Source organism: Leiobunum rupestre, chromosome 2 (genome assembly GCF_980474605.1).
Source record: "Leiobunum rupestre chromosome 2, qqLeiRupe1.1.hap1, whole genome shotgun sequence".
NCBI lineage: Eukaryota > Metazoa > Arthropoda > Arachnida > Opiliones > Sclerosomatidae > Leiobunum > Leiobunum rupestre.
The window spans coordinates 73,753,113-73,763,453 of NC_143385.1; the positions used below are offsets into that span (position 1 = coordinate 73,753,113).

The 10,341-nt window shown below is 36.1% G+C and overlaps 1 protein-coding gene across 1 annotated transcript; it reads right to left on the bottom strand.

Moving 5' to 3' along the window:
• Positions 1-2,809: 2,809 nt before the first annotated feature.
• LOC149958993 (uncharacterized protein F54H12.2-like) lies at positions 2,810-4,141 on the bottom strand. The gene is made up of 2 exons (XM_090167304.1): positions 3,783-4,141; positions 2,810-3,497 (listed from the first exon to the last, which is right to left on the bottom strand). The coding sequence occupies exons 1-2, from the start codon at positions 4,139-4,141 to the stop codon at positions 2,810-2,812; spliced, it is 1,047 nt and encodes a 348-aa protein (XP_090023430.1).
• Positions 4,142-10,341: the final 6,200 nt, after the last annotated feature.

A 10,341-nucleotide genomic window follows, 5' to 3' on the forward strand; every position in this document is an offset into this window, starting at 1 on the left:
CGTACACTCCCTAAGTGTATTATATTAATTATCAAAGAAAAATAATTTCGTACATTATAGTACCATAGTCAAAAATGCATTTAATAAAGCATAAAAAATTACATTTTATTTTTTATTTTTTTTGGTACGGTGTAAAGCGTTTTGTAGAGGAATGTTTTTGTGCACCATCTTCAGCAACGTCCCCCCTATTTCCGGAAACGGAAGGTGATCCAAAAAGACGAGCGAAGCGAATTGCACGATCGGTTTCGTCTTTAGACATATTCGGGTCCAGCCTTACCACCTTAATGATAATAATATCATAGGATTTGCAATTTTTAATTGAAAATTTAAATATTTACCTCTATGAAATTGGATGCTGTCCCCAACATCTTCCGAGCGTTTTCCGTGCTCTTGGGGTACGGTAGAACTAAATCTAACGAATTTTGTTCTTCGTTTTCTATCACGTTGTCTTTCCAATTAAAAACAAAACTTATGAATTCCTTCATTTCCCTAAATTTAAAATCAAAAATTTCACATTTTTCCGGAAAAAAAGTAAAACGTAAAGACGTTTTTTCAACATTCTTATTTTCTCCCATTTTAAGACGGCTTTGAGGGGAACATTAATTTTCTTCACTTTGGTCCTCGATTTATATACTAAATCTTCGTGTATTTTTTAATCAAAACTATTAAGCCAAACGGATTGTGAAAATACTTGAAATAAGTGGTTTTACCGATAATTTCTAAAGGAATTTAACTTTAAAGGGCATCTTAGATTATTGTTTGTAATTTTACTAAAGTTCAAAACGTACGAAGAGTCCTTCAAAGTACTATAAGGAATTTAACTTTAAAGGGCATCTTAGATTATTGTTTGTAATTTTACTAAAGTTCAAAACGTACGAAGAGTCCTTCAAAGTACTATAAAAGGATTTTATTTGTGAGCTAAATTCATATTTCCCTTAAACTTAGAAGTTAATTTGTATAAAATATTTACTAATACCGGGGAAATGGACTCTAGAAACAAACTTCAATTTGTTAAACTTTCGGCAAACGCTTTTACGCCAACACGGGCGTCGGTGGAGTCGGCGGGTCTAGATTTACGTAGCGCGTATTGTTATGAATTACCCGCCGGAGAGAGAATTTTAGTTGAAACGGATATATGTATTGAGGTACCTGAGGGTACATATGGACGTATAGGTAATTATTTATGGTTGCTAAAATTATTTACCTTTAATTCATTCTATGAATTAAAAAATTAGCGCCGCGTTCCAGTCTGGCAATACGCAGCGGCATCGATGTTATGGCAGGTGTAATCGATAGGGATTACACTGGTCCTGTTGGAGTAATTTTGATTAATCACAGCCAACATGTGTTCAAAATATCGAGGGGTGACAAAGTGGCGCAGTTGATTTGTGAGCGGGTTCTATATCCGGAAGCCGTAGAGTGTACTGTAAGTCTGTTTATAACGTAATAATGCTTTTTTAAAGTATTATTTTATACAGGGACTAGGTGAAACTGCTAGAGGAAATAAAGGTTTCGGTTCAAGTGGCTTAAATTGAAAACCCAAGTTTCTGTATTTTCTACCAGATTAAAAAAATATTTCAAATTTTGTCTAAGTATGAAAAGTTTATTTAGATCTTCAAACTACTCTAAATATATTCCCAAATAAATCTTAGGCCAAAGTATGAATAGATAGGAGCTCCTGAAATTATAATAAAAGGGTTTTGCAGGGTAAAGTAAAATTCATTCTTTCTTTTACGGAACAATAAACGGCGCAAAATCAAATTATTGTAAAATGGCGTCGGCTTCTGTACCAGTCTATGCTCTCAGATATTCGTTAACATTTGCGGAGTCTGAACGACAAAACGAGGAGCATTGGACTGAATTTCTTTTACCTGACGTGCATGGACTTATATGCATAGCTTTGACAAATCACCCCGATGCAGTCATAGTTCATTCGGAACTCAGGGATAGATCCGTTCTAGTAATATTTGATTACGAAGTAAACCTAGAAGAAATCCGCTGGAAAATGCATTCTTTACAAGAATACATATGGGTGAGATATTTAAATAACTAAGTATCCAGTACCAAGGTCGTAAGCAACAGAAATTGCATCCTGAGCGAGTGCTAGTTTGGTGCCCCTAACATAATTTAAATTGTTTATAGAAAATTATGTTTTGGTGCTCCTAGAACATAACACACCAGTGGCCTCCAGAGATCCGTGCTCTGCTTAGCTACGACCTTGTTCAGTGTGCCTTAATTTAAACATTATTCTCTTTAGGTGGAACGAGCATTAGTACCCCGAAATCTGCAATTTTAGAAATGAATAAATATTGTTTTAAAAGCATTTGTAAACAGAATAATAAAATTATATTTCACTTTATTGAATACTTTTTGTACATAAAATCTTTTATCATTTTTTCATTTACATTCTTATCATTCTTAAACCTCGAAACAATTTCATACATTTCAATTCCATTACACCTGTTTATAGCGAAATAGACACAAAATCCGCCGCATGTATTACTAGTACTACTCTGTAATTGCTTTGAACTGAAAGTTACAGTCTTACTATTTCGTTCAACAAAATCATTAAATTTAAAGTAGTCTGGTGGATTCCCGAAAGAGTCCCAAATCTCTGTACTGTAACTTTTTGAAAAGTATATTGCAATCCAGTGTTGACCCGGACCATTACTAGTATCAGTATTCACAATAAACAAAGAAGGATATGATTTAACATATTTAGGTAATTTATCTGAGGCAAACACACCTCGGAATAAACTTCTAGTATTCTTATCTACTTCGAGAATTTTAGATATTTGAAGTGAGTCCATCAATTACTGTAGTCAAAAATTACTGAACGGTTCTTATCTATTTCAATTAAATTTTGGAATTCGGCGTAAATTATTACCGACACCGTCTCAGGTAATGGTTTCGCGAATTTTAATTCTAATCTCAGATTACTGTTTTTCACGAGATGAAAGTGGTTTGCACTGCTGTTCAGATCGGATGTAAGATTATACGCAAATAAAGAATTTCCATTAGCGTAGTCTTCGCGACTTATCTGGTTCCCTTCATCAACATTCCATTGATTAGTTTGAATGAATAGATTGCAATAAGCTTGGATATATTGATTTTCCTCAAAATTTAAAGCCAATGCTTTGTGCGGTACGCTACCGCCATCCACATATAAACCAATGCATGACAAATCAAAATGTTGGAAGTTATATGGCGACTTTTTTAAGTCTCCCAAGAAGGCCCTCTGATCCACAAAACCGATAACGATTTTTTTCGGTACTTGCCCCGTGAATAAATGATCTTGCACACTAGCCATAAGTCCCTTCGGTATAGAAAATGAAGTACACTCGGAACGAGTTATTGGATATTTAGCGGTTCCGTATTGCAGAGCTTTGGCGTGAGCAAGCGACAACTCCGGTATCACTTTTATTTTTCTCAGATAAAGTGAAGCTGATGAAATCTCGACTTTACATTTGGAATCGGAGTGAACGCAAAATGCAGTTCTATTTTTATCGAATTTAAATTTTAAATCCACCATATTTAAAAGAAAACGCGGCTGTTGGCATATGTCTGTATGTACAATACCCATCATATCAATCACACCCTTTTGTGCGAAACTCGCACGCTTCGCGAACCCATCATTATCAAAATAAGAGTCTATTTTTCCAGGCGTGTCTCGATAGAACAGTGAACTCGTTAAATAACTTTGTTTAGCAGAATCTCCGAACGTTAAAAGCGTCTGTATAAAACTCTTAAAAGAGTAATTTTGACTGGAGGGTGTTATTGACCTTTCGTTAAGAAAAACGTGTACATCACTAAAAAGCGAGTGTAAGAACAAGTTCTCAGGCGCGATGTTATCAGCTGGAGTTCCAGCCACTTGTCCTGCACCAGCGACCGCTGCTTGAGGAAGGTCCCCATTATCTTTAGTAATTTTAACTTGAACGTGTAGTAGAGTTTGAGAGAGGTCAATGTAGGTTTCAGAATTACCGCTAATACAAAATGTAATTGAAGCGTTATCAGCGATATTTGATATTGGACTATACTGTACCCATTGACCGCCGATGATCGACGACTGGGTCATGGGCACTTGAAATAAATCTAACTCTGAATTCATACATTCAGTAGAATGTGGATGTAGAAGAGACATAATTATGAAAATATATCGGAACGTTTATGAAACCGTCTTTTCTTCGACTTGGCTGCTACTAAACTGGCACTTTTAGGCCGAGTACGTTTCTTTTTATAACCGGAACCTGTCATTCTCTTAACTTCATCGGCAGCGGAAGCTATGGTTTCTTTTCCGGCACTTAAAGAATGTGTTTTAAACGCCGTTTTAATGGGAATTCCGCTGACAACATCTGTAGCTACCTTAGCTCCGGTACTTAAAAGTTTTTTCCCTAGATACGAGGCACCTTTTTTTAGTAACGGTACCGCGAATCTAAATGCAGAAGCTAATATATTGCCCAATCCGTAACCTTTCTGAGTTGCTAACCCTCTATAGACGGGTATACCACCGAAGCCAACTTGGTTTAAATAGTAACTTTCGTAATCGGTTCTCGAAGGGGAATACGCTGGCTTCATGATGTTAACTCTCTGCTCTCCCTAGCTAGAATGATAAGATAGCGTGAGCGATAGCGCGGTTTATAATGAGTTCCACATTTTTCGAGGTCTAAAATGTAAGACGACATGAGCTTTTCCTCGCTGGAACTGTATTGGCTCGCCTAAGTCGTCCATAATATTAATTTCAATCATCTTGATATTATTAGACACGACTGAAAGATAATGAGGTTGTGAAAATATTTTCGTAACTGTTTTTCCGCTCGATTCGTTTTTCCCGTCCACACTTATGATTCTCAGTAAAGGTACTAATAAATCTCCTACAATACTTCTTGCAACTAGATCAGAGTAAACGAACAATGAATGTAAACCAGCATCCATGTCGACTGGGTAAGGGGCTAACATTGATTTATCAATGATGCATTCTTTATCTCTACTATCACTAAATCCTAACATAATCGCGAGTTCCGGATCTAATTCTACGGTAATTTTAGGTTTTGTTTTAACCTTTACACGACTGGAATAATTTATATATGCAAATGTTGCTTTATCATGTTCTAAATCGCCCATGGCTTGTATTAATTCTTCTGGAGTCTTGAAGTAACCGGTAGGTTTATCTTGACGTTCGTTAGCATTCATAACTTCTAGTAATTCTTGAGGAGTTTTATAATAACCCGCAGGGATCTTAACCTCTCTATCGGGGCTAAGAGGGTCCCTAATAGTCATTTTATTCCGTTTTCGTATGTTGTACCATGTTCGAGGATAGCTAATTTCCGCTAACCCAACTTCGTACGACTCCTCGAATCTCAACGGTTCAGGTAAATACGTTCGAAATTTACTAACCGTATTATCGGCATAATACATGGATGACGAATCGGAAGGTAGTGTAATGTAGAAACTCATTTTAAATCAACTTCCTGTATCCAAGAATTAAACGACGTGTCGTAATCTCTCCACTTTACGTAGAGTTCAGTTGCACCGCCTGATTTCTTTCTCTTTTTCAACACTTTCTCGATTTCGAAATAACAATCTTTCAAGTCTTTGCCAACAATCTGAACCTCCTCGCGGTAGAAAACACCGGAAATGGGAATTGAATTTAAATCTACCAGTTTATATACCGGTGGGTCACGTGGTAATCTTTCAGTTATTTTAAACAGTTCTGTTGTAAAATTTGGTTTATATTTTTTCTCAAACGTATTTAAATTTTTGCTTATCCGGCAAATGTCACCGATTTCGAAAGCGTAACTAAACGGTGGTGAAAAATTAACAGATTTGTATAGAGTTTTCCATATTTCAGCGGTTCTGTCAGGAGTAACTTCCACGGGCTTACATTTAATTGACCTGTGGTAACTGTGGTTATAAGCGTTTATTATGCGATCTAAAATATCTATGTATTTTAAAGTATTATATTGAGTAAAATAACGGTACAGTCGAGATTTTAATGTTCTTATAAAACGTTCCACTACCGACGCTTTCAATTCTGAATGAGTGGCGAAGAATTGTATTTTTCTTCTTTTTAATTCCAATTGAACTTCTTTACACACAAACTCATTACCGTGATCACTTTGTATTCTTTTAGGTAGACGTCCTAAATCAAGGATCTTATGTAATGCTTCTGCAATTGTTTTACCCTTTTTATCTGTAACTGTTACTACCATAGCTTGTTTACTAAACACATCGATTATACATAGCACGTAGCGAGACCCCGAATTATATCTCGATAGCTTTTGAAAATCGGCTAAGTCGGCTTGCCATTGATCATCGATTCCATAAACAATAGTACGATTTCGGGGGAACCGTCTTCTTGCGGGTTTATGTAACGTATAAGTGTTCTGCTTTGTTAAAAATTCCTTTACTTTTTTCAATGAAACTTTTAAGCCCTTATCTCGAGCGGAATTATAAAGTGCTCGAACGCTGGCGAAAGATCCGGAGTCTGATGGATCGGTGTAAATGTTTTTGAGTTCATCCATATCGAGTGATATTTTGGTGTAATGGTACGTAAAACCAAAATAGAAAATTAAATAACTGAAATATCATGAAAACTATAATAACTAATATCGCTGTAAGAAACTTTGGTGATTTTAAGTATGATTGAGTTAAATAGCTTAAAACTCCAACAGAGACGGTTTCAACGCAACCTTCCATGATAAGCTTATACTACGAAATGAAAATAAGTCATGAAATTTAATCAATTTTATTTAATGCCCAGCCAAGATCTGGGAGTTCTAGATGATGTCGAAGTTGGGATAGGGCTGCTTGAATGTGTGTGAAATACAGTAAGTGATTTTAATAATGACAAATTTTTCGGGTTTTTAATTAAGCGTTTTGGAATATTTGATTTATATATAGCATCGTAGAACTCAGTAGCTCCAATGGGATCACCCGCTATATTAGGTGTTTTTCTTACAGCGTCGTAGAGGAGATCAACTATATGAGATCCGCGTATTGTCTGCCCTCCAATAAAAAGTTCCCCCGAATCGGTCACTTCAATATATTTTGAATCTTCTATCGCTCTGTATAACGCAATCGCATCGTTAACGTATGTAGCCGGTACTGAATAAGATATTTGCGAAAACCAAGTTTTGGAACGGCGGGGGTTTTCAAGTTCAGGTGTTATCTGTTCTTTACGGATGAAAGTTAAACGTCGTTGGAGAGTTTGGTTGTATAACGCTAATTTCTCGGATTCATTTAGGTTCGGATTATCTAGAATTGATTTCATTTCCCCATCTAAATTCCTTGCTTTATCGACTTGAACAATTACTGTTTCTTTAGGTTCAGCCGTTGTTTCGCTCTTCAGTCTCTTCAATACATCTTCAGGTACAAGAAGCATTTTACGAGCCATTATCTACTTATAGCTCGGCTTATGGCACTTCCAGCGACGGAACTGACGATTGATAACAATGGAGCGAGTAAAAATGGTAGAAAACCGCCCTTTTGAACTAGAATCTTTCGTCGTTTAGAAACTGAAGGCTCTCGTGATATTTTCCGTATAACCGTACTATGCTTCTTCAACCGTTTCCGATGTTCATCTGGTAGTTTAACGGTTCCGTGTAAAACATTTATACAACATTCAACCAGAGCTAATACAGCTTCTTTGTTCGCGTATTTAATAGCTGTTTTTCTTTGACTGGGATTACATGAAGCGAGAAAGCGGAGAAAGTCTATATTCCCCCTAACTCGTTTTGAGATATCCATTGAACTAATTTTTTAGCTTTACGTAGTACGCAATGTGCGCTATTAGAATGAAATTTACAGTTAAAATCAATGTCTTCTAGATTAGATAATTTGGGGCAACTAAAATCCTCGATGTTTACCACTTCAACTCCTAAAAGCTTTGATAGTACAGCAGCCTTTTCTAAGCCTTTGGTGAAAAACGTTTCCGCTTTTCTCGATATTTGATTACCGATGTCTTGTCTCGTGTCGTAAGGACGTTCTCCGTCATCCCAACGCAAATCACAAATGTTATACGATATCCAACGGCATTGTCTTTTATCCTCGTAAGAAAGGTCCCTAAATGGGCAAGGTGGCTTGAACGTGTACACTTCAGACTCGCCGGTTCCTACTAGAACATAAGCTAACTCTTTCACAATCCATTGTTTATTTACCCGGAAAAAATTCCCTTCTATTACACATCTCATTTTGGAATAAAGACTGCAGCCTCCTCGTCCGGTAAAAGTCCGGTTCGAAGTAAATACTGATCTGGGGTATGAGGTTTCAAATCAACCATTAAATACCCAAATTGTCGTGACGTTGCTTGCTGAAACGCGTCAACAACGTATTTGCTATTGGTTGGAGATATTTGTTTCGCCAAATGAAAAATCGACGACTTGTCGCGAGGTGATTTAAAGATAAAGAGATAGTGCGCATTCAAATTTAAAGTTCTTATTTCTTTTCCAGGATAATACAGATTTTGCATTAGAATTAACACAGAACTGTTTCTGTGATGAGATCCTCGAATAAATAAATTGGTTACGTCTTTGTTATTAGATATCTCACATAATAAATCATCTAAAATAACTAAATTTTTGATTTGAGGATTTAATATATCAACATTGAGTAACCCTTCATGAAACTCTACTGTAGGGGTATGCTCTAATACTGTTTGAAATAGTTTCGACTGGTATTCTGTATAACACCAAATTATTCTTTCCGGAGAAGGAGTTATACAGGTCAGATTATGTTTAATAAGATTTGCCACAAAAAAACTTTTCCCGCATTGTGTGGCTCCGGCAATAAGTCCGTTCATAGGATGTTGTAAGCTTAAATCCATAATGATTAATGTGGAAAAGAGTAGAGTAACAACCTTTTTATTGTGTTTTTAACAAATTTTTAGCATTACACATAATTTGAGACACAATGCTATTTAAATATTCCTTTGATAAACCACATCGGAGGGTAAACATGTCAACCAAATTTTCACAATCGATAGACATAATTATATCATAAAAATGTAAATCAACGCGCTGATCTGCATTCATAGTCATACACTCGTGTTTGTTTTGAGACAGGTCATCCGTTTCACAAGCAAAACATGTTTTGCTTAGAGTCTTACGTAATTGTTTTAATACAATGTTAGATATAGCTCCCCTCGTTTCCTTAACGTGTTTTATACAGTTTCGAATCTGCTTATACTGGTTCAGAAAATTTATCCAAGATGAACTAGCGAGTGTTACCCCCACTTTAGTTGGGAATACTTTCCCGTAATTTGATCCAACACCATTGAATACTACTCGAATATCTAGAAGCTTCTGGTCAAAAAATCTATGAAGTTCCACTCGTCTAATCTCAGATTCCGAGAAGAACCACGTTGTGTTTGGGCGGTTTTCACCTTCGAAATATGAGGAGATGGTTTCCCTCTTGTCCCATAGCTCCTCCAGTTCCGTTTCCGTTAATTTAATGCCCTTAGAGAGGTCGAGCAGGCCGCAGTAGATCGATTCATCTGCGGTCACGACAAATCCTTTGTCGCTGGATACTTGGAATATGCAATTCCTATAAAATATAAGAAAATTTAATTTTAAATTTAAGCATACAAAAATTTATACTTACATAGCTTAATTCTGTAGTTACAACTTCAAGGTGAAACTCCAAATACCAATTCGCTATTGGGCTTACGTCCTTTTATAGTTTAAATTTCAAATACTTGACCTTACAACTTTTTTCTTAACCTTTTCGAGAATTGCGATAAGTATTGGCCCTAATATTAATTCTAATCTACATATACGCATTTTAAAGTGTAACGCGTTATTTATATGGAAATTTACACGGTTCTCATACGGGGTGAAGTTTATGATTACAACATCAGAAAATGATACATGCTTCATATTTAAGTTCAAGTAGTGATATGAAATTATCTCATCTTAAGTAGCGATATGATATATCTTAAGTAGCGGTATGGAATTATCTCAAACCTCAAAACAAGATGGGTAGGCGTTATAAGATATATTTCACTTCAACGACAAAAAAGGAGGGGTAGGCACAGTTCCTTTTTATAACAGGGTGAATAGGTAGGGTCCCGTAGACTTAACATAGGGGGGGTTTGAAGCCATACCCCCACTTCTATACTACTCTTCCCTATTCATGTAACTATAGAAGCGTATTCCAAGAAAGAACAAGATGCCCCTTATTCGTTATTTCCAACTACGTAGACTTATTCGACTCTCCCTTCTCTGGTATTTCCCAAAATTGGGAAGAGTTAAGAATAACAATCTGCTGTTCTTTCAGTCGCGAATTAGAACGCTATCTGCGAGTTCAATTAAAATTAACTTTTAAGTTAGAAAAAACAATATAAAA

Excerpts from the sequence above, each read along its gene's own strand:
- LOC149958993 (XM_090167304.1), bottom strand. The coding sequence starts at position 4,141 with ATGTCTCTTCTACATCCACATTCTACTGAATGTATGAATTCAGAGTTA. Across the intron at positions 3,498-3,782 it reads CACGTTTTTCTTAACGAAAG|AACTGCATTTTGCGTTCACT; the intron begins GTCAATAACACC and ends CGATAAAAATAG.